Consider the following 24,861-nt stretch of genomic DNA (forward strand, 5'->3'; position numbering starts at 1 on the left):
AAATCAGTGTCAAAGGTAATTTTCAATGGCGGCCATACTGTAAAATCAAGACCTCTGGTGGTTGAGAATGATATTGCATTATCATCTGATTAACAAAGTTTATTTTATTACTATTGTTAATGTTTCAAACATAATAATAATAATAAAATAAAATCATGGCTGTCACATAAAGCACTGCTGTTCAAAAATTATGGGTCAGTAAGATTTTAAGGAAATTAATACTTTTAATTAGCAATGACATAATACATTTATTAAAAGTGACAGTAAAGACATTTATAATCATAAAACAAACCTGAAAAAAAAAAAAATTCTCACCTTTTTGACCAAAATATTAAGCAATTTAAGATATTTTGGATGACAACAGGGAGGCTTGAGACTGTCCCATAGACTCACAAATGTTTTCAACTTTGATAATCAGAAATATTTCTAGAGCAGCAAATCAGCATATTTGATGCTTTCTGAAGTATCATGTAACATTGCAAAAATTGGAGTGATAGCTGCTGAAAATAAAGCTTTGCCATTAAAAAATAAGTTAAAGGGATACTCCCAAAATGAAAATTTTGTCAATATTCACTTACCCCCATGTTGTTCCAAAACCGTAAAAGCTTCGTTCGTCTTCGGAACACAATTTAAGATATTTTGGATGAAAACAGGGAGGCTTGAGACTGTCCCATAGACTACCAAGTAAATAACAGTGTCAAGGTCCAGGAAAGTATGAAAAGCATCATCAGAATCATCATCTGCCATCAGTGATTCAACCGTAACATTATAAAATGACAAGAATACTTTTTGTACACGAAGAAAACAAAAATAACGACTTTATTCAACAATTCGTCTCCTCAGATGGTGTACGCTCTTCTGTATCAGCAGCGCCACAAGGATACGTTTTTTACGTGTATTTACACTTTGGGTTGAAAGCAAACAACGCATCGTCACAGCGCGGCTGACAGAGAAGAGTGTAAGCCATCTGCGTACAGCTCAGATAAGCGATTAATGACAACATTTTCATTTTGGGATGGAGTAACCCTTTAAATGTAAAATATATTTGAACAGAAATAAAATGCAAATATTTAATAATATAACATTTTACTAATTTTGTATAATACAATAGCCACTTGGTATTATGCCACAAGCATTAGCATTTAGTTTGACCCCTAACTGTGTGATCAACCTCTAGCTGTAGAGTACACTGGTGCCTTTTAATTGCTTTCTTTTTCATGGTCAATATGACTTTCAGTGTGTGCTTCCTCATCCCTATCTCATTTTCCAGGACGCTGGAGACCGCACAGAGGCCCCTGCATAAAGGCGGTTAACGTGTTTTCATGAGATAAAAGCGCAGTGATTGCGGACTCCTCCATCCTGTGAGACCAAAGCACTGTGTTTGAAGTTGACAACTGACAGAAAGCGGTAAAACATTGAAGCCTGGCAGAGCACTGGTTTTCCAGTATACTTGGCACACACGGATTTTGTCCTCGTGTTTTCCCACAAATCAGAAAGGACATCATTATAACAATAAAACGTTTGTTTTAACAGCCAGTGGCCTATTTTTGACATTTGCCTATCTGTCAAATGCAATTATATTCACTGATTAAAGTTGATGAAAAAAGCTTGCTATCTTAATAAAGTCCCTTAATAGAAGACAACACAATCGTAGTGAAGCATGACTGCTGATATAGTCTAAAATCTACACCAGTGAATAAAAATAACACTCTTGGCTGAAGACCAAATTAATTAAATGAAAACAGTTTATCCACACATCTGATATAAAACAAGACAATAGCAGGACCACACAAGAGTTTCTAAGATCACAAAATGATTCACAGACTATCTAAATTTAAAGGAACCCAAATATTAAAATTTGCTGAAAATGTACTCACCCTCAGGCCATCCAATACGTAGATGAGTTTGTTTTGTCATTGGAACAGATTTGGAGAAATGTAGCATTACATAATTTGCTCACCAATGGATCATCTGTAGTGAATGGGTGCCATCAGAATGAGAGATCAAAATATAATACAGTCCAATTATAATAAAGCTTCCTCCAGTGAAAAAGTCCATCCCCTGTTGTCCTTTCACATCAAAATCTATGCACCGACATATTTGTTTAGAACTGTTTAAGACTGTTTTCACTTGTAAACAGTGCATATTTTCCTCCTAATTCAGACAAAATGACTTTTTCACTAGAGAAAGCAATATTATGGATAGAAGACTTGTATTTTTGTCTGAAGTGGCAGTTTGAAGTTAAAAACATCTCAATGATTGATTTATTACAAAAACGCAGCTTGTGGATAACTTACATTACTTGTGGATTATTGTGATGTTTCTATCAGCTGTTTGAACTTCCATTCTGACGGCACCCATTCACTGCAGAGGATCCACTGGTGAGCAAGTGATGTAAAGCTAAATTTCTCCAAATCTGTTCTAATGAAGAAACAAACTCTACATCTTGGACAGCCTGAGGGTGCTACATTTGCAGTGAATTTTCATTTTCGGGTGAACTATTCCTTTAATTTAATAGATGAATAATTTATTTGCCCTTTCAGTTAACACTCTAACAGCCTGAATGGCTGATTCATAGTCTAAAATAAAAGCCAATAAATACATATAAAAAAAAAAGGTTTTGTGCTCTATTTCTAAACAAGAGTCTAATGAGTGACCTGTTGCGAACAGGTAATGGAAATACTTCAGTGTGAGGAGGTGAGTTATTCTTATATAGTTGTATCATTCATCTGCGTGTTATTATTGCTCATAATTCTGTTTGCCCAGCTTTTATGCTGTCATGGTGTATGTTTGCGTTTTCTATGTACTTTCTCTATCTCCAAACCAGTTAAAGTATAGTGTTTAGACACCTCTCATCGGCCATCTGTCTTTTCACACCTCTCCATTATGGACACACACCTTGTGCTTTAAATATCTCTGTAGGTGTGTGTGTGTGTGTGTGTTTGTGTGTGTTATCTGTATAGTTGGACAGGCTGTGACCGCAGACCATAAACGGTAATGATATGAAATGTGTGGTGTGATGATGGAAACTCCATTGCTTTCGGTGAGTGTTTTATATACACACCGTATCATTTATTGCTTGTCAAGATGATGATGAAAGCCGCCGGCACAGTAAACAACACTCAAATCTCGAAGTCCACAGGGACAATTATAAACCTCACCACATGCATCATTCATTCTCAAGCAAATGGCCCATGACAAAGAGAGAAGATACAGGATGCAGACCTGCAGGGTTTTGAAAAATTCCGATTTTAAGAAATGGCTACTTATCAAATGATTCGGGATTGAACAAGACACTTACTGATCAAAATACAGCGAAAAACAGTAATATAAGAAAATATTATTACAATTTAAAATAACAGTTTTCTATTTTAATATATTTATAAATTTATTAATTTTTGTGATAGCAAAGCTGAATTTTTAGCAGCCATTACTCAAGTCTTCAGTATCACATGATCCAAAAATCATTCAGCTGATTTGGAGCTCAATAAAAAAAATTCTTTACATTATAAATACAATCCTTCAAAAATCATTCAACTGATTTGGAGCTCAAAAAAAAAAAAAAACATTTCTTAATATTATAAATGCTGAAAACTGATATGCTGCTCATATGATTTTCACTTCATTTTAATAATACTTACAATCAAATTTAAATGCGTCCTGTCAATTTAAGTGCATGAATTGAAATGGAACTGTTAGTGCACAATACTGAAGATCTGCTCTCTCAATGAGCACAATGTGACCGCTGAAGCTCCCGTGGTCCTGCCAACCTTCATCCAAAAAGCTCATAATCTGTGTTGACGTTTCTTGATTAACCATAGGACAGTTATGAAACCAAATTTGAATTTGGAGGCAACTGTAATGAATGAATAATATTTCCTTATTATCTGCGGGATTAGAGTGGGAGGTTTCTGAGAAGGGACATCTAATTGGCAGAACCAGGACAAAGGTAAGCAGGAGGCGGGCGAGCAAGCAGATGTGTGTGTTCGCTCTCTTCATTAGATTGATTGGGCAGACTTTTACAAACAAAAACAAACACAAACACCAGCACCAGCACCAGTTCCATAGCACAAAGCATTACTAAACAAAAAACAAAAAATATAAACTATAAACCATAAGCTGCTACTACAATGTCATGCTGGTATACGGACGTAAAGGCAACTCAACCTAATTACATGAGATATTGTTACAGATCTGACTAGAGATTAGCATGACTTTCCCCACACAACTCCAACCATGATGATAAATGTATCCAAAAGACAGATATATTGCTCTACACACCATCTGTGAACTGCATTAAGACTTGTGGTTCAGTGCCTTAAACTCTCTTTTCAAATGTGGTTGAATGATAGTTGCCATTGCACATTTATTGGCTATAAACTATGAACTTTTTTAAGTTAACAGAAAATCGAAAGAGACATATAGAAAGCAGAGCAGGCCAGCCACACAAGCCACAAGCCCATCTCCTTCACAGTCACTGCTTATTTTTTTCCCTACTGCATTAACAAAAGGCAGTATTTCTTTGTTAATACATTATACACGTTTGTTCTTGCATTACTTGATAAACTTGAATAATACAAAGTTTTATGTGGCTCTCTGGTGTATGTGATTTTAAATGGTTAATCGCAATGTTCAGTGTGAGAACGTTCCAAAAACAACTCAGTCATGAAAATTCTATCCTTGTCCATTTGTCCATCTATTGTAGACAGCATTGTTGATTATAAAGCCAGAAACACATGGGCTTTTCATACTGCAAAGCCCCTTTATGAACAAAAAGTTCAATCAGGAAAACTTGATAGTGCAGTCGGCAGTCTAGCCTATAAGAATGCACAGTATAGCCTTTATGTAAAAACACTGTGTGCTGCGTCTGCCAAATCAGTGACACTGACCTGGAAAATATGCAAATAATGCAGGGTTTAGAAACTTACAGTGAAACGTGTGAAATGTCTTCTTATGAATACCCAGGATTAATTGTTAACCCTGGATAAATTATGAGCAGTGGGAAGTGTGAAACAAGATAACCCAGAATTTAATTTACTTGGGGTTTAGAATCACCCATGGTTAACTATTTCAAGTGTGAAAAGCCATATACCTGTACTTAAGGCAAGTGCGCTCATGTATCCACTAGCATTTGCCCAGCACACGTATAGCACCTGTGTTGGGTTACAAATATTTTGCAATGTCAATCTTTTTTGTAGATTCTAACAACTAACAGTACGCCTGTAGGCCAAGCACTCATGTATTTGTGTAAACTATATTTCTGGAATAATAGGAAGCAACGGATACACTGCTGCATATCAGACCGATATTACTGTAACCAAACCGGTGCTACTTTCTTGTCTCTTGTATAACTCTGCAGGCTCTTGCTCTCTTGTTTAATGCAACTGGCGCCATTTTACCTCCATTGATTGTGTTGAAAAATAGATTGTAGTCAGACCAAAGATGGCTTTGGTATTACAGTGATATTATTCACCTTGTTGTTTGGCTGATTGTTTTGCACATTAAGGGGCATTTTTCTTAGTGGAAGTCTCAAATATAATGCACAGGTAAAAATTTTAAACTCAAATCAATATTTAATGTTTGCATAGTTATTGTTTTGAGGAGTAGGTGTAGAGTATAACAATTAAGCGGCATGATGTACAGTCAAATGGTAGATATCACAAAATAAACCCTAAGAAAACTAAAACCAAAATAGACTGGCTGCCCTGACTGACTGTACTATCTACTCAGCAAGTATGTTTTTCAAATGTGAGATGGGACGCCTAAACTGTGTTTTCAAGACTTTTGGCACTGTATCATAATGATAAACACATTTCATTGAGACCTACTCTTGCACATATATTGGACTTGAAATCTGAGCTTCGCCTGTCAGAGAGCTTGGGGCCAACCGAATGAGATAAAGATTTGGGTTGCTGGAGGACCCACTCATAGAAGCACATGCACACGCATCTCACTCAAGTGCACTTACTGTGAACAAGTCTACCTCAGCTTTGGAAACTCTTGCATGCTCCCTACAGCTAACCACGAACTGTGGAGCACTCTTGCACTCTGGCAGATCCCATCAAACTCCACAGTAGGTGAAGAACCTGCACAGCAGTCAGTGTGCCTTATATTTTCTTTGCATTTTCTCATTTTGCTCATGAGGCTTAGGTCGAGTTAGATAAATATAAGGTTTTGCATTTTTCACAGAAAAAAAGCATTTTACACACATCAGCTTCAGTGACCTGATTTGTTTTAGATATATATATATATATTACTTTTTTAAAAAGCAATAACTTTCTGGTAATAAGTGGATTTGGCTATGATAATATGGCATGTGAGTGACAAGTCCAAACATAAAAGCATTCCATAATGCTATTTGAGGTGTGACCGCTAAAATTGTGTCTATTATGTATATTATCCCTTGGTCTGAAAAAAAGAGAAAAAAAAATCACCCTGTTTTAGGTAATGTAGAGATAGTCCAGTATAGTCCAGGTCACAGGAATTACGCCAGCCCCTGTAACGCTGCTTTTAGTGGAGGCAGGCATAGTTTTTTAATCCTCGTTCCTCCATCCTCTTAAATGGCTAGTTCTGGGAACCATTTATGTGCCTGTGGCAAGGGATTTTCCACTGTAAACCTCTCCGGCTGCCATACTGTATCATAATGCAGGTTTTATGGGGGCAAAAATGTTTTGTCTGCTACTGTCTGACATCTCTCAAAGAGTGATGGGCTCCAATGGCCAATTATAGGTTACAGTTTAATAGTTCAGAAATGGGTTGGTGGGAAAGGGTTGTTTTTGAAGGGTTATTTATGTTTCATTATATTCTGGTAGCTTCTATGCCTGATACTGAAAATCTAAGTAAATAATATAATATAATATAATATAATATAATATAATATAATATAATATAATATAATATAATTATAATATAATAAAATATAATATAATATAGTCAAATGTATCAGTGGTTTAGTACTTTGGTTTCAACCACCACAGTTTAAGACTCAAAGTTATCTGGTCTTTAATAATGCTTTCAATACATTTGCAGAAAACATTATTTATACTGTACATCATTTATGGATTTTTTTTCTGAAACATTTTAGTTGGATGTTCATTTAACATTTTCTTTTTTTTAAGTTTACTTCTCGTTTCAGAACCTTCAGAGAACATCAAAAAGAACCTTCACACGATGATAAAAATTATAAATGGTAAAATGGAGTGTTCCCTTTGTTTACAGAAAAAAATAAAATAAAAATTGAAACCCTGGACATCTGAACTTTCAGAGAACTGAACGTTCCTTAATGGGAATGTTAGCAAAACATTCTTAGAACAAAAGTTTTGTTTTTGGAAATTTTTTATTTTAGCCAATAATGGTGGAAATTGCAATCATTTTTGTAACTTGGTATATGAACATACAAACTGATGTTAAAAAATAAACCACTTAATAAACCACCTAGTAAACAGACTAGTGTGGCAATACAATGACCTAGACTCTAGAATAGAGACTAAATGTTTAATCTAAACATTTTGTGCTATATGAGGGCAGTAAATAAATCCAGAAAATTATTATCCTATTGAGAGACAAACGAAAAGAACAGGCGAAACAAATCCCCAAAACTCAGTACTGGTGCTGTCCAGCGTCTCAACTTAATGCGCATGCGTGGACACGAAGAACAGTTTCGAGCTGCTCTGCACAGGCAGCGATGCTTGTTACTATAGCAACAACCTCTCGCGCACGTCCGGCGCCTCCACCAACATCTCGCACGGATCCCCGCGACCCTCTCCCTCTCCCCACCGCATAACAGCATCCCTCTGTCAACAGGATATTTCCTGAGACGGAAACACGACGGGGGAAGGAAAATGGCGCTCATCCCATCACAGATCCTCAGAGTAGCGATACTCCTCTCTTACTTTTCCATCCTCTGCAATTACAAAGCCATAGACATGCCCGCGCATCAAACATACGGCGGTAGCTGGAAGTTTCTTACATTCATAGATTTGGTAAGTGCATGTGCATCGTTCCCATGCAGTGCCTGATATATATTTATAAGATATCCCCATAATGCATTATAATGACAGGCCCGTTATGCTGAAATATGCAGGTTCCTTCAAAAAGGAGTCCAAACGCCAACACAAATAATCTTAAGACATATTTACTGAGCATTAAACGTTAATCACACGACGTAATGACTTTTTAAATCTGTAATGATGATGTCATGCTTTTCATTTGTCACATCATTAATAATGAATCTTATTCTGAAGGGTTGTGCTGGATTATGATCAGTTCACAGGAGGACAAATTGAGAGTGCATTTACAGTTTTTACATATAAATTGAAGCATCCTTTATCCTTTTCATCCTTTTGTTCTGGCACCATAAGGGACCAGTCTGTTCGAGTAAATGCAGGTCACATTAGGCACCAGCAACTGCACGCACGCACATACACACTGACTGTTATGACAGTCTGTGAGCCAATGACTCATGTTTTCCACATAAACAGCCCATTTCTCCCCCTTTTTCTGAAGTGATTTTTAATAGCAATAAAAGTTGTTTTGTTACACTTCACTTTTACACATCTGTTCCAGAGCAGTTTTTGCTTTTTTTTCCATTTTTGTTTGGGAATAATCTCATGTACAGATATGTTCTGTGCAGATGTGTTCAGATTACTGTGGATGGAGCTTTTTGAACCTTATGCTGTTTTCTCTCAGAATCCATAGTACTTATTTGAAATTATAGTGCACTGTAGTCACTGCACTAGAATTAACAAATATAACTATTGTTCAAAAGCTTGGGCTCAGTAAGATTTTATTTTATTTTTTCAGAAAGAAATGACTAGTTTTAATCAACAAAGATGCATTAAATTGAACAAAAGTGACTGAAGACATTTATAATGTTACAAGATATTAATGTTTCAAATTAAACAATTTATCAAAGAATCCTGAAAAAATATAACATGGTTTCCATAAAAATAATAACCAGAACAAATGTTTTCAATAAGAAATAAGAAATGTTTCTTTCTTATCTGCCAAAACAGTCATAACCCAAACTTTCATTCATATGTGCACATCAAATTTATTTACAAAAATTATTTTAATAGTTTTTTTATAACCTGAAAAACACAATGATTATGTTATAAGTTTATTCATAAACTCTTTAACTGTCCATAAGCACAGAAAAACTAGACTCACTTTTACCACAACCATAGAGAGACAGGAACGTGATTTATTGTTTGTGCTGCTTTGTGTAATAGTATAATGATTAATTCTGACAGCATTTAAGGACCTCTGACACCACTCATAGCATTGCTATAAAGAACCTGGATGATGAGGCTGTGTGAAACTAATATTAGAACAGACGATAAACACATGCCACATTCAGAGAGGCAGATTATCTCATCTTGGCACAAGAAACGCAAGTACGTCTGGATCAAATACTTGCATTGACTATCCACAACTGATCTACTTCACTGTAGCATTGTTATGTTTATTAACACTCTAAGCAACTACCACTGTGTTAACTGTGATTTTAGCCATTTATGTTTTCATCAGGCTTAATTAATTATTAAATATAGGGGTTCCGATTTGGCTTTCCATTCTCACAATAGGACACTTGAGGAGCCTGGCATAGAACTGATCTCTCAGTGTCATATATAAAGTACCTGGTCAAGTGTGGCTGAAAGATTTCATTGATCTGACGAGATACCCGTGGATTAATTAGCAGAGTGTAATTAGCACAGATGCACAGGTTTTCTGAGTGTATCATTACCGTGATGAAAGGCAGCCTATATTTTTGTGAGAACAGTTGCTATGTTGCAAACGCTTTGCAAGTATAATTATAAAATCTTTGATTTGAAGACAAATAGGGTTGGAAAAAGTCTGTTCACGTCTAATAATTTAAGACTGAAATGGTGCATTTGAATGCATAGCGTCTGAAATAAAACAACTGCACATTGTTTTATTACATTTATTTTATCACGAATGCTATATGTTATTAGTTAATTTTCTTGCAATCCACTGTTTCTGCAGAGTACTGTAGCGGTATGTTGTTTGATAAGAACTGAGTTTTTATTATTATCCCCAGCCTCAAACAAGCAATTCACTAGATTTCATGGAGACTTGAGTCTCAGTCCAGAAATCCTTGTGGTTGTTTATAAGCACAAAATAAGACTTTGTATAGCTAATAAATGATTTTATGCCCATATTGGCTTCATGTCCATGCACCATGGCTGTTTTTTAACTCTCTGAAATGATGTGAGAAAAGAATAAATGTCCATTTTAGCTCAGCAAAAGCAAAGATCAAAAACAATAGTCAGGGTAAAGTAAGAAAAATAGATCATTTTAGGCAGCTGGTAATAGGGATGTAAGACTTTTCCAATAAAAGATTGGTTTTGGCCAAATCGAACATTTATATGAAGTCTTAGAAGGGCTTCTCCTGTCTTCAGACACCAGGAAACAAATTTAGGAGCAGAAAGATAATGAGGAATGAAATATTAAAGAGTGTATTAATGGGAGACTTATTTGCATGTTGGATATCTGTGGAGGAGATATAATAAAGAAACCCTCATAATTCCATAATGTCTTTCCATCTTAAATTAATGTCAAAGCAATCTCCTAACACTCTCATCACGAATGTCGCTAATGGAAAATGGGCTAAGATATATTAGCTTAAGACGAGAAATAGGTTATGGAGGAAAGGTTGTGTATTAAATTATTCCAATGCCAGTTTTCTTGCAGTCTGTCATGCATTGTAACATTTAAAGCTTGACAACTCTATCTGTATATTGTTCTGTTTCTTGTGATGTGAGTTTGTTTGCTCTTGTAAAAAAATGCCACTTAGAAATACTCATATTATATTTTGAGACAACCAAAGATGAATGCATGGCTTTCATCAAGTTTCCCTTCAACTTTCCATTGTGTTCCTTTTATAAGACAGCTTTGATTTGCGTGTCAATGAGAGGCCTTCAAAAAAAAAAAAAACATGGAAATTTTATTCATTTATTTATTTATAACTAAAATGGACCAAGTTACATCTCAGAGAGCTTTGACTGCTCTTTTCAGTTAGGGCTTAAAGGAATATTTTACCCCAAAATGAAAATGTCCTTATAATTTATTTACCCGTAGGCCATCCAAGATGTAGATGAGTTTGTTTCTTCATCAGAAACTTAACATTACATCACTTGCTCACCAATGGACCCTCTGCAGTGAATGGGTGCCGTCAGAATGAGAGTTCAAACAGCAGATAAAAACATCACAATAATCCACAAGTACCCCACATGACCTCAGTCGTTTATATGTCTTTTATTCAATTATATTTACTAATCGCTGACATTCAGCATTTGTCGGCTTATATCTAAATAAAAAGAAATTAAAAATAAAAACAGTTATACTGTGAAATATTGTTACAATATAAAATAAATGTATATTCTAAAATGTAGAAAAGTCAAAATGCCCCATAATTGTTCTTTGAAGTTTTCAAATCTGATGGGACGTGTCCCATTTTTTCTGGTTATACTTCATTACTTTTTCCTGACCAGTATGTTATGATTCCCCATGTCAGGTCATTCAGGCGGTGTTCTTTGGAGTGTGTGTCCTGACTGACCTCTCAAGCCTTTTGACAAAAGGCAGTGCCTGTATGGAGCAAGAGAGACAGCTGAGGAAGCTCATTGGCTTACGAGACTGGATGATGGCTGTTCTGGCCTTTCCCGTTGGTGCGGTATGTATAAACCACCAATCAGATTTCTCATTTTGCATATATGCACTAACTGACTGAGATCTGTAAAAATACTCTGTGTTTTTGTTAGCTGGACCTGGAGACTGTGAGCAGTGCTGCTGGCTCAATGAGGATATGTTGATATTCAGATAAAATCAATGCTTAGAATCAACATTGAAAATTGGACTGAAATGGAATAAAAACACCAATATGGACTATTATCAAAGTGAAATGATGCAGTGATCCAGATTATTACCGTGCAAAGAAATCTAATATTCAAACTAGAGTTTGGAAAAGTTTCAGCTTTTATATAAGCCTGAACACATGCAAACATTGCATTTTTTGTATACGGAAAATCAGCAAAAGTCATTGGCTGCTGGCGGTGACTTACAGTGTGGTTAGTTTAAAGTGTGTGAACCTACCGTAAACTCTCTGAGCCATCAAGTTCCATTGTTAATGTGTGGGAAAGAAAAAAAACTACAGTAATGCAACATGAATGCAATACTTTGTCTGAAGCTGCCCTTCCCCTCCCACACATGTCATTGACATTAAGACGTCTGAAACCACAGAAAAACAGAGTTGACTATTCAAAACTTATTTCGAGCAATCATCCAGTGGATCTAAGAAAGGAGGGTTGTGTATAGAGCATGGGGGATTTGTATGGGGATACCAAAGGTAAAATACTGCATATGCCTGACCAATGGTTTTATATTTTTGCAATTTTGCAGTTACATACATTTGTGTACATCTCTCAGTAGTGTACAGTATATATATATATATACACACACACACAGTACAGAGCAAAAGTTTGGAAACATTACTATTTTAATGTTTTTGAAAGAAGTTTCTTCTGCTCATCAAGCCTGCATTTATTTGATCAAAAATACAGAAAAAACAATAATATTGTGAAATATAATTACAACACAAAATATTAATATTTTAAAAACATAGCTTTTTTTTAAATAATTTATTCCTGTGATGCAAAGCTGAATTTTCAGCATCATTACTCCAGCCTTCAGTGTCACATGTAACATCCAGTCTATCACATGATCATTTAGAAATCATTCTAATATTCTGATTTATTATGAGTGTTGGAAACAGTTCTGCTGTCTAATATATTTGATGAATAAAAGGTTAAAAAGAACTGCATTTATTCAAAATAAAAAAAAAAATTCTAATAATATATTTTCTTTACTATCACCTTTTATCAATTTAACACATCCTTGCTGAATAAAAGTATTGATTTTATTTAAAAAAAGAAAGAAAAAAAAAAATTACTGACCCCAAATTACTGACCAGTATTGTATATTGTTATTACAAAATATTTATATTTTAAAAACATAGCTTCTTTTTTTTTCTATTCATCAAAGTATCCTAAAAAAGTATCACATGTTCTGAAAAAAATATTAAGCAGCAGAACTGTTTCCAACTTTGATAATGAATCATCATATTAGAATGATTTCTAAAGGATCATGTGATAATGATCCTAAAAATTCAGCTTTGCATCACAGAAATAAATGATAATTTAAAGTATAATAAATTTAAAAACAATTATTTTAAATTGTAATAATATATCACAATATTACCGGTTTTTCATCTGCTTTTATGAGAGGTGTGATACAATATAAACAAAAAAAAATACTATCAAAAACATTAAAAAATAGTAATGTTTCCAAACTTTTGGTCTGTACTGTATATATTATTGAAAAGTCTATACTTAAAAGGTTGCATTTATTTGATTAAAAATACAATAATATTGTGAAATTCCTTCTAATATGCTGCTCAAGAAACATTTCTAAATATTATCAAAGCCAAAAACAGTTACGCTGTTTAATATTTTCATGGAAACTGTAATACGTTTTATTTCCAGATTTTTTGATGAATAGAAAGTTCAAAAGAACAGCATTTATTTGAAATAGATATCTTTTTGTAACATTATAAATGTCTTTACTGTCACTTTTGATCAGTTTAATGTATCCTTACTGTGCAATCCAGTTCAGACGGTTGCTGCATCTTGTCAGAATAGACAGCCTTTAGATTTGTATTTAGACCATCAAAACATTGAATCATCTGATTCCTTAAAAGGTACAATAGGTGAACTGATGGAAAAGGCATGAGCCTGCAGGTCTGGTCAGACAGCATCTGTATTCTCTTAACACATGCCGCTATATCTGGCCACATCCACACATTTTGCTTTGCATTAGGGGACTACAGACACCAATACGCATTGTCTTAAATGTACAGCCTATTTGTTTTGCAAATGCTCAGTCATCTATCTGGCACTGCCACAAAACCAGTTATGCAATAAAATCCTGTCCTGCGAAGTGAAGAAGGAAACACTATGTTGTTTCTGTTTTGTGTGTGTGTGTGTCCGTGATGACCATCAGATAATAATTGCATGGAAAATATTTAAATTTTGATCACAAATGTCTTGCTTTGTCTCTGGCTGCCTAAAGATCTTTTAATATTGCATGGCACAATGTTAGTAAGGAGTTTAAGATGTCAAATGACAGTGTCAATGTGACTTAAACCTTAAGTGGAAAGAAAATTGACTCTGCTCTGTTCATTTCTTTTTAATGAAAGAGACACAGGCATTCCACTTACATTGCAATGGATTATTCATAATAACATAACAAAATCTATCTCTTAATGGCTAAATATTAAATAAAGCAAAGTGTAAAAATACAATACACACACAGTTTCCACAGTCAGTGATGGTTTGGGGTGCCATGTCATCTGCTTGTGTTGGTCCACTGTGTTTTCTGAGGTTCTGAGAAAATTGCCTTTGAAGTTGTCCAGATTAACTCTTAGTAATGCATATTACTAATCAAAAATTAAGTTTTGATATATTTACGGTAGGAAATTTACAAAATATCTTCATGGAACATTATTTACTTAATATCCTAATGTTTTTTGGTATAATAAAAAAATAGATGATTTTGACCCATACAATGTTTTTTGGCCATTGCTAAAAATATACCCCAGCGACTTAAGACTGGTTTTGTGGTCCAGGGTTACATATACAGGTGCTGGTCATATAATTAGAATATCATCAAAAAGTTTATTTATTTCACTAATTCCATTAAAAAAGTGAAACTTGTATATTATATTCATTCATTACACACAGACTGATATATTTCAAATGTTTATTTCTTTTAATTTTTGATGATTATAACTGACAAACTAAGGAAAATCCCAAATTCATTATCTCAGAAAATCAGAATATTGTGAAAAAGGTTCAATATTGAAGACACCTGGTGCCACACTCTAATCAGTTTATTAATCTCAAAACACCTGCAAAGGCCTTTAAATGGTCTCTCAGTCTAGTTCTGTAGGCTACACAATCATGGGGAAGACTGCTGACTTGACAGTTGTCCAAAAGACGACCATTGACACCTTGTACAAGGAGGGCAAGACACAAAAGGTCATTGCAAAAGAGGCTGGCTGTTCACAGAGCTCTGTGTCCAAGCACATTAATAGAGAGGCGAAGGGAAGGAAAAGATGTGGTAGAAAAAAAGTGTACAAGAAATAGGGATAACCACACCCTGGAGAGGATTGTGAAACAAAACCCATTCAAAAATGTGGGAGAGATTCACAAAGAGTGGACTGCAGCTGGAGTCAGTGCTTCAAGAACCACTACGCACAGACGTATGCAAGACATGGGTTTCAGCTGTCGCATTCCTTTGTGTCAAGCCACTCTTGAACAACAGACAGCGTCAGAAGCGTCTTGCTTCAAAAAGGACTGGACTGCTGCTGAGTGGTCCAAAGTTATGTTCTCTGATGAAAGTAAATTTTGCATTTCCTTTGGAAATCAGGGTCCCAGAGTCTGGAGGAAGAGAGGAGAGGCACACAATCCACGTTGCTTGAGGTCCAGTGTAAAGTTTCCACAGTCAGTGATGGTTTGGGGTGCAATGTCATCTGCTGGTGTTGGTCCACTGTGTTTTCTGAGGTCCAAGGTCAACGCAGCCCTATACCAGGAAGTTTTAGAGCACTTCATGCTTCCTGCTGCTGACCAACTTAACGGAGATGCAAATTTCATTTTCCAACAGGACTTGGCAGCTGCACACAGTGCCAAAGCTACCAGTACCTGGTTTAAGGACCATGGTATCCCTGTTCTTAATTGGCCAGCAAACTCACCTGACCTTAACCCCATAGAAAATCTATGGGGTATTGTGAAGAGGAAGATGCGATATGCCAGACCCAAGAATGCAGAAGAGCTGAAGGCCACTATCAGAGCAACCTGGGCTCTCATAACACCTGAGAAAGTGCCACAGACTGATCGACTCCATGCCACGCCGCATTGCTGCAGTAATTCAGGCAAAAGGAGCCCCATTTAGTATTGAATGCTGTACATGCTCATACTTTTCACGTTCATACTTTTCAATTGGCCAAGATTTCTAAAAATCCTTTCTTTGTATTGGTCTTAAGTAATATTCAAATTTTCTGAGATACTGAATGTGTGTATGTATATTTATATATATATGTGTGTGTATGTATATGTGTGTGTATGTATATGTATATATAAGAAAATTATTTTAAATTGTAAAATAATTTCACAATATTACTGTTTTTAATGTATTATTGATATAAAAAAAATGAAGTCCTGGAAAGCATAAGAGACTTCTTTCAAAAAAAAAAAAAAATCTTAATTATGTTAAACTTTTGGCTGATGGCTTCTGATGACTATACTGAATGTTTTTTATGCACTTTCGTTAATGTTTTTGGGGAAATTCTGCTAAACAAATAAAAAAATTTATAACAATAAATTAATATTAAATACAGTATTATAAAATATAAATATAATAAATAAATATAATATTTTAAATATACATAAAAATATAGATTTGACTATTGCATCATTCTGTGGATGTTTGTAGGTTGCAGATTCTCAGCAGGATTAACGAGATAGCAGACAGGGGAGGCTTCCTTGTTAGCTTGTAAAAAATTTCGCAGCCAGACAGCCGTGAAACAAACACAAAGTAGATGCTTGACTTGGCCCTGGCCCTCAGTCTAAGAGCAAGGCATGAGGCTCAGCTTACAGAAATCACAATGAGCATAATTAGTGTTGACGTTAATATTGGGGAACTGGCTCTACTGTGTTTGAGTGATATGTGTATTTTCTGTTAGCCTTAGCCCAGGTCATTTCCTGGCACCTGTTGGTGGTATATGTGTCTCGCTGATATTCACTCTTCTGCATTGTAGACTGAGACACAGTGGCACTAGGAATAGTTCGCCCAAAAACAAACATTTGCTGGAAATTTACTCAACTCCATGCCATCTTAGATGTAGATGAAGGAACAGATTTTGAGAAATTTAGCATTACATGACTTGCTTACCAATGAATCCTCTGCAGTGAATGGGTGACATCAGAATGAGATTTCAAACAGCTGATAAAAACATAACAATAATCCACAAGTGTTATCCACATGACTCCAGTCCATCAGTTACCATCTTGTTAAGTGAGATGCTGCATTTTTATAATTAACAAATCCATCATTAAGGCGTTTTAACTTGAAACTCTTGCTGGCCATAATCCACAGTTACGCTTCCTCCAGTGAAAAAGCCCATCCCCTGTTGTCCTCTCATATCAAAATCCATCAACATATTTGTTTAGAAATGTTTTGGACTGTTTTCACTCGTAAATGGTGCCTGATCTGTGCGCATTTCCATCCTGATTCAGACAAGGCCACTTTTTCACAATTTTTTTTTTGTTTTTTTGGCAATTTTATGGATAGAGGATTTAAAAAAAAAAAAAGTTTTGATGGATTTGTTTCTTACAAACATGCAGCTTTTCACTTTTCAAAACATTAATTGCTGGGCTGGAGTAGAGTGGACTACTTGTGGATTATTGTGATATTTTTATTAGCTGTTTGGACTCTTATTCTGACGGCACCCATTCACCGCAGAAGATCCACTGTTGAGCAAGAGATGCAATTAAAAAAAAAAAAAATCAGATGAAGAAACATACTCACCTACAGTACATCTTGGATAGCCTGAGGGTGAGTACATTTTCAACAATTATTTTTGGGTGAAATATTTCTTTAACAACCTTAGTCTATCCACATTATTTTAAAAAGCATAAGTAAGATATTGTCTGTGAATGAGCAAAACTTCAGTTATAGGTAAAAAACTAGAAGAATAATAGAAGAATATCAAAGTGCAGTAAATGCTAAAACTATCTGCGATACACAGTGTGTTTATGATTATGATAATACATTCAAATTATATGATTCAAAATAACAGTTTGTAATATCTTGCTGCACAAAGGACTGTTGTTGTACAGCTAAAATAACTGGAAGCGGATGACACTGAAAGGCTTGTATAAGGTGGAAACAGTATGTCAGGCCTAGGGATGGAGTCTCCCATTCCAGCTAGCTTGGCTGGATAATAGAGAAGGTTAGAGGTTTGTTATGTGGTTTATCCACAGTGCCCGATGAGAGTGTGTAGAACAGGCAAATCCAAATAAACCACCTGTCCAGCAGTGAACTTATTTAACTTCTGCTTTCAAGATGAAGCCCAGCGGTTACTTGAAATATGCTTTAAAAGTACAACAGTTCCCTTTCACAAGGGCTATCCTCATAGTGCCGCCCATTTATTTGGGTACAGGGACCATCATCCAAGCTCTTACTGGAAACAAGAATCCTGCAAAATAATCGAACACACCCAAACCAAACAGAAATCTGTCACGCCCATAAATGAGGCCCATTAATGCAAATACGTTTGAGCAGTTCGGGATTACAGCAAGGGAGGTGAAATTCCTCCTCGGAGAGCCTGGGACTTCAAACGCTCTTTCACAAGGCCTGTATGCCCCACACCAACCTGCCTGTTTTTTGACAACATATGTGATGTCCTCATCATCTTAACACTGGCCTTTTTCACAGAAGGCATCTGTAGCTCCAAGTGAGTGTTGGATAAAAGCAAGAAAAATTAAGTCAGCTCTTAGGGATTAATTATGGTATGCTGAAATGAAAATATGAGCTCTGTGTCTTGGTTCGCTGTGCTCATGGCTGGTTTTAGTGCTACTGATGGTTTTGTACAGAGATTTTGTCCTGTAGATGAGGAAATCAAAGAGGATATTAGAAAAGTTAGACTTTTCAGCATAACGAGATGTGCCGGCGTGAAGCAGGAGTTAGGCAGTCTGCCGGAAGACCTGCTGGGAATTTGTGGGTGAGGAATGGGCTCAATTTAAAGTCATTGTGGGGAGTGAGAGGTCTTAAAAAGTTATGAAGTTCTCTGAAGATAAAATGTAGCTTTCTCATTTTAGCTCATTTCAGGAAAGTCCATAATTTAAATGGCTGGCACTTGATAACATTCAAGAATCACTTATTATTCTAATGCTTGTTCTGCGCCGAATACATACAATATTAATCATAGGAAAGTGCTTTAGCATTGTCGTTCCTCACAGTAGCGTAGTAGTGACACACCAGCATTATTATAAAAAATAAAATAAAAAAAACATTGACAGCAGAAAATTGTTCAGTCACAGGTGTGGATATACACATTTTATTTAAAATAAATATAAACCAAATTAAATCATATCACATACCACACATATTCTTCACATCTACTTAATATTAAGGAATTACTTAAATAAATTACTATAAAAATTAAAAGACATATTTTACAGTATGCAAAATGCTGATAAAGTAAAGTCTTTTTCTGTGATCAGATGATTCATTATCAGTGTCTTCTTTGTTTTTGATTTGCAGTTTGTGGTGACTATGTTCTGGACCCTTTATGTGTATGACAGAGATTTGGTATATCCAAGACTCCTGGACAACTTCATACCTCAGTGGCTAAACCATGGCATGGTGAGTGGGAAACTGCTTTCTTTTTTTCTAGAAACTACAAGACTGTAAAATATGTTTGCTAATTTGAAATCACTGACAATACAAATTTCTTTCTAAATGAACAATGATATTATTAGATAAATACTGTAGATAGATAGATAGATAGACAGACAGACAGGGGTGTGTTTCCGAAAAGCAACTATGATCGTAAGTTCCAGTGGAGTTCAATGGAACTAACGACCATAGCTAACGATGCTTTTGGGAAACACAATCCAGACACAGACAGACAGACAGACAGACAGACAGACAGACAGACAGATACTTCACTCTCAGGCAGGAACAAAAGAAAAGCACATTTTGTTCTTTCAATCTCTTGGGCCACATTGACGTCAGATGTGAAATGCTAGTCGTTGTGCAAACTTTCATTTCAATCAGATGGAACAAAAGCTCCAAGGTGGGGTCCGAGTGGCAGGTCTTGTTTTCATGACAAGTGAGTGTTGTGATGTTAAGAGTGGCAGCATTTTTAGCTGGTGTGTAATTCCATCAGCAAAACACAAAAGTGACTCTGCTGGCATCAGTGAGAAAGAATGTTTAAGTCGATATGTTGTCACGAATGCAGCATTAAAGCATCTGAAAAACTGAAATGACTTTGCCGCAATTAGTGTAGAAGAGACTCTACAAAAGATATTTAATAATCTTAATGCTTCTATTTTGAATCCTTCTTTAATCTGCTGAAGTGGCCTCGACGAAAGAGGTTTTGGGACCTAGAGGCTTCTGATAGATTGATAGGAAATACAACTCAGAATGAGGCTATTACTGGAAATGTGGTTGGATGTCTCAGTCGTCGCTAATAACAGGATGTATTCGGTTGACTTGGGTATAGCCTGGGGCCAGTGACAACACACGTAGCAGTTGCTAGGGAAACATGTCTCGGTTATTAATCAACATGAATGTAACCTTTGAGCCTAATCAGAAATTGTCTCTATCTTTAATCTGCAGTGGCAATATGAAATCACATGCAACTGGATTTTCCACAGGGTTAAACTTTTGTCATTAATACACATTAGACTGTACATGATTTTTTTTAGGTTTGGTTTTCACCTATGTGCTGAAAATGTACATGTCATTTCTTCATATTTCCCTAATGATTTTGATGGACGGTGACTCAAAAATATTCTGGTCACAGACAGCAGGGAAAAAAAAGCATGCAAATAATGAAGAGTATGATTGTGCATTGTAAGGATGGAAAGATCAAAAAATGTTCAACCCCATATTCACACTAAAGGCCACTCAAAATCCATAACTCAGGGTTTTCAGTGAAGCGAATGCTCTTTTCTGCTTTAGACAATGGTTTTCTCTAGCCAGCCAAGAAGCAGAGGTCTTGTGATCTAAATACAGTTGTGCTGCTGAGGAATGACCCACAGGAGAGAACTACCTTCCAGCTGAGAACAATTTGCGCTATGCAGAAAGTTCCAGATTATCCCGCCTGTGACTGAAAGGGGTTACTCCATTGTAAATATTTTGAAGCATTCCATGGAACCACATTTGTTTGTTTACCCATGCTGCTATGGTAACTGTCTTCTGTTCACTGGCTGCTCTGACAAAGAAACAATAACAAAGATTAATAATAATAATAATAATAAAATACTTTTCTCTCTGAGAGCATTTATACCAGTTATTAATAGATTTATACCAGAGATTAATTTAATAATAATAATAATAAAAATACTTTTTTTTTTTAATGAAGACCATTTAGACTTCTACAATTATAATAATAATAATAATTTACAATAATTAATTTATTAACTAAAATAAATTATAACAATACAATTATACTCTTAAAAATAAATATGATTTAATAATAATAATAATAATAATAATAATAATTTTCTTTACAATTATGCAATTAATTTATTAACTAAAATATTATTTAGACTGCAACTATAATAATAATAATTATTATGATAATAATTTTCTTAACTATAAAAGTCATTTATAAACTAACATAAATTATAACAATAACATTATAATATTAAAAAATGAAAAATATATTTAAGAAATAAATACTATTTAGACTGCAAACAACTTTGTAATAATAATAATAATAAATAATAATTTTATAATAAAATGTTTATTTTTAAAATAATAATATTAACTAAATGGACTATTTATTATTAATATTATTATTATTATTGCTGTAGTTGAATGATTTAGTTATTGTCAAAAAACAGAAATAAAACAAATCAGTTCTGCTTATTAGTGTCAAATCTCTATTTCATACCATGTTCCTGTCAGTGAAACACCCACAGCTGGGCATTTATGAATCCTTTACACCCTGATGCACTGAAAGAGAGAGAGAGAGAGAGAGAGAGGCTGCTTCTCACAGCTTCCCTAGAAAGTAGGCCACAACAAAATATAACAGCACTGGACAACTGCGCCTTTTAAGTCATTTTATTTGAATATGCTAGACATATTTATAGTTCTGCTGGTGCGTGCAGCTCATGGCTACAAAAGTCCTTTGAAACTTTCAGGGACTCTCTAGATATATGTAGACACATGCAAATATTTGCAAATAATAATCACATCACTAGAATTTGAAAACTTTGTTTCTGTAAGTACAGACAGTAAGTGACATGAAAAAACAGAAATAAGACAAAAAAAGTGACAAGGGAAAGGACATTTTCCCTGTTTTGAAGCTGTCAGCACCATTGCTGTATATTTGGCAAGTCTGTCAGGACTCATAATGTGGCGCTAACAATCAAAGCCACTTCAATGGGACTTAAAGAGGCCGCTACTAAAGTTTCATGGCATCATCAGGAGGCGGTTTACCTGCGTCAAAGTATCTGTGACAATAATCCCATCTCCGCTTTGCAATTACTCCACTGCAGAGAGAGGCCTGTCAGAAGAGTATTGCGCTGCTCTAATGTTAATGCCAGTGGCCTCCCGCTGAGAAGCCCCCATGTTCAAAGCACCTCGCTCCAAACATGTATCACAAATAAACATCTGACACCAGACACCACTGCTGCACATCTCGAAATAAAAGTACAAAAGACCCAGAGAGGCTGACTTCCCATGTAAAGGTATTTTCTGGAGTAGCTGACATATCGCTAGAATGCCCAGTCTGAGTTCTTACTTTCCTCATATATAATTCAGCAGGTAGGTTCACGGTAGCTTTTAAATGATGACTGATTACCTGTGGTAAACAACTCCAAGTTCTCAGTCGCTCCTTTATTCACACTGCTAATTGTTCGGGAGAAACAAACACGATATACGGCAATTCATTTTAAAAGGGTGACGTTGAATGCCCTTGGTTCGGTTAAATAACCATGCAGTAAGTTCAAAGACAATCAATATTTATGACCGACTTACAGTTTCAAAACCTTCAAAAACATCTGTTGCTGCAACAGAGAATGATTTTTACACAAGTATCCAATTTAACCGAACACTATAGGTCAGTAATGCAATTCCAGCTTCTTTTGGCCTGTAAAGAAAAACTCACACTGAGAGGAAGCAGACTTCGCTATTTAAAATTGTCTCTCAACCTGTCTGTGAAATTTCTCTACAATTCCTTCTGTTGGATTTGTGAGATGTTGTTTAGAGTAGAAAATAGCTGTGCCCACAGGCCAATTTGAAGAGTGCCTTCCTCCAAAAATTGTCTTTAACTGTACACTCTTGCTGTGACTACCAGTACGTTCAGACTGTGGGGATAAGTGTTTCACCATTTACAGTAACAAGAATCCATCCTCTGAGCGAGAGGAGAAATACATCCATAAGACTCAAATCGATCAATGTCACCATCCATGGCAGTGCTAAACTGATCCGGGCTCCTGATGCACTCCAGTGGTGTTTTCTCTGCATCTAATAACATGTTTGGTTTGCCACTGTCAGAACAACCTCAGACAGACTAGTTTCTGCTTAACCAACGGTGTTACACAGACCATCTTTAGGATACCGCAAGGATAAGCACCAGATGTCAGAGTATATCAGACTTTTTTCAGGAAAAAATAAAATAAAAACTAACATTAAAAAATACCAAAAAATTTTTCCTTTTTTTTTGTACCAATGTACCAATACAATACATGCATCTTTTACAGTTAGATAAGGTAGGCAAACTCCCACGGAAAAAGTTTTTTTTTTTTTTTTTTTTTGTGCATTTTTAAAAACATTTTATATTCTCTTTAAAATCTTTTTTATTCTATTATTATTATTATTATTATTATTATTATTATTATTATTTTCTTATCATTTTATGGCTGCCAAAGTTAACGCACTAGCTGGCTGCCCAAGTTAATTAGTATAAGTTTAATATATATATATATATATATATATATATATATATATATATATATATATATATATATATATAATAACTTTTTTTTAAAATAACATTTCCGACATCATTTATTCACCCTCAAGTCATTCTAAACCTCTATGACTTGCTTTTTTCTGTGAAACAAAAAGAGGGGAAGAAAAAAAAGGAAACTGTTCGACTGTTTTTGTCCAAACCAATTCATTGGAGTGAATGATGATAAAATACACATAAATTCAAAATAATTGTGGCTCAGGACTCATAAACTGGATGCAAACTACCCATCGTTTATTATACTGCCCAAGTATATAAACCAAAAAATCTATCTGACAACTAGAAATTACAATTTACAGAGGCTAGTAATCACCTGCAGTGCCCAGACCCTGATTCATATGCATATTATTGAAATATTAGTATTAGTCTCCATAAGTGCAAACATACATCAGGCTGTTGACACATTGCCATCTGGTGGTTCTTGCCAACTTACTGGTACTGGTCTCGTACAAGCTCAGACTGTAATTCCGCAGACTGCTGCAAGATGCAGAATCATTTTAATGACATGTTAAAACAAGGCTCCCCTTCATTATGGCCATTGAGGTTTCCCTGCAAAATGTTTTGTCCCGTGGCTTGCCATTCCTAGTATGCAGTGAAGTAAAGTGAAGCAAAATAAATCATCATATTTGTGGTATTTTCCACAGTGGAGTGCCACCGTCATCTTCCATAGAACGTTTACCCACGGATTCTTTCATGCATCGCCGGAGGATGTGTGCTTTGATCTTATATCAGCCCGGCTGAGAAACACAAGCGGTTCAGTATTGTTGCAGAAAGCATAGTACAATCAGCGGTTGCACTGGTGAACATAAGGGAGAGGTCGGTGTTATTAACATTAACAAAAAAAAATATATATATATATGGTTACACTTTCTATGAAGCCCATTTTTATAATACATTATAAGGGTATTCTAAGACATTATAATGAATGCATAATGCATTATCAAAAATAATCATAACAATTATAATACATTATAAAACGTACTTATTGATGGTTATAACTTTTATGAGTATGATTATTT

The 24,861-nt window shown here is 35.2% G+C and overlaps 1 protein-coding gene across 1 annotated transcript in view; it reads left to right on the plus strand.

Annotated features, from left to right (window-relative positions):
• Window positions 1-7,636: 7,636 nt before the first annotated feature.
• aig1 (androgen-induced 1 (H. sapiens)) overlaps window positions 7,637-24,861 on the plus strand; it is a 35,579-nt gene continuing 18,354 nt past the window's right edge. Inside the window, 4 exon segments of the mRNA XM_019125697.2 lie at window positions 7,637-7,755; window positions 7,757-7,982; window positions 11,537-11,692; window positions 19,399-19,500. Coding sequence (XP_018981242.1) covers window positions 7,685-7,755; window positions 7,757-7,982; window positions 11,537-11,692; window positions 19,399-19,500 — 555 coding nt within the window. The 5' untranslated portion in view covers window positions 7,637-7,684.

The sequence above is a fragment of the Cyprinus carpio genome, chromosome A20, assembly GCF_018340385.1.
Source record: "Cyprinus carpio isolate SPL01 chromosome A20, ASM1834038v1, whole genome shotgun sequence".
NCBI classification, from domain to species: domain Eukaryota; kingdom Metazoa; phylum Chordata; class Actinopteri; order Cypriniformes; family Cyprinidae; genus Cyprinus; species Cyprinus carpio.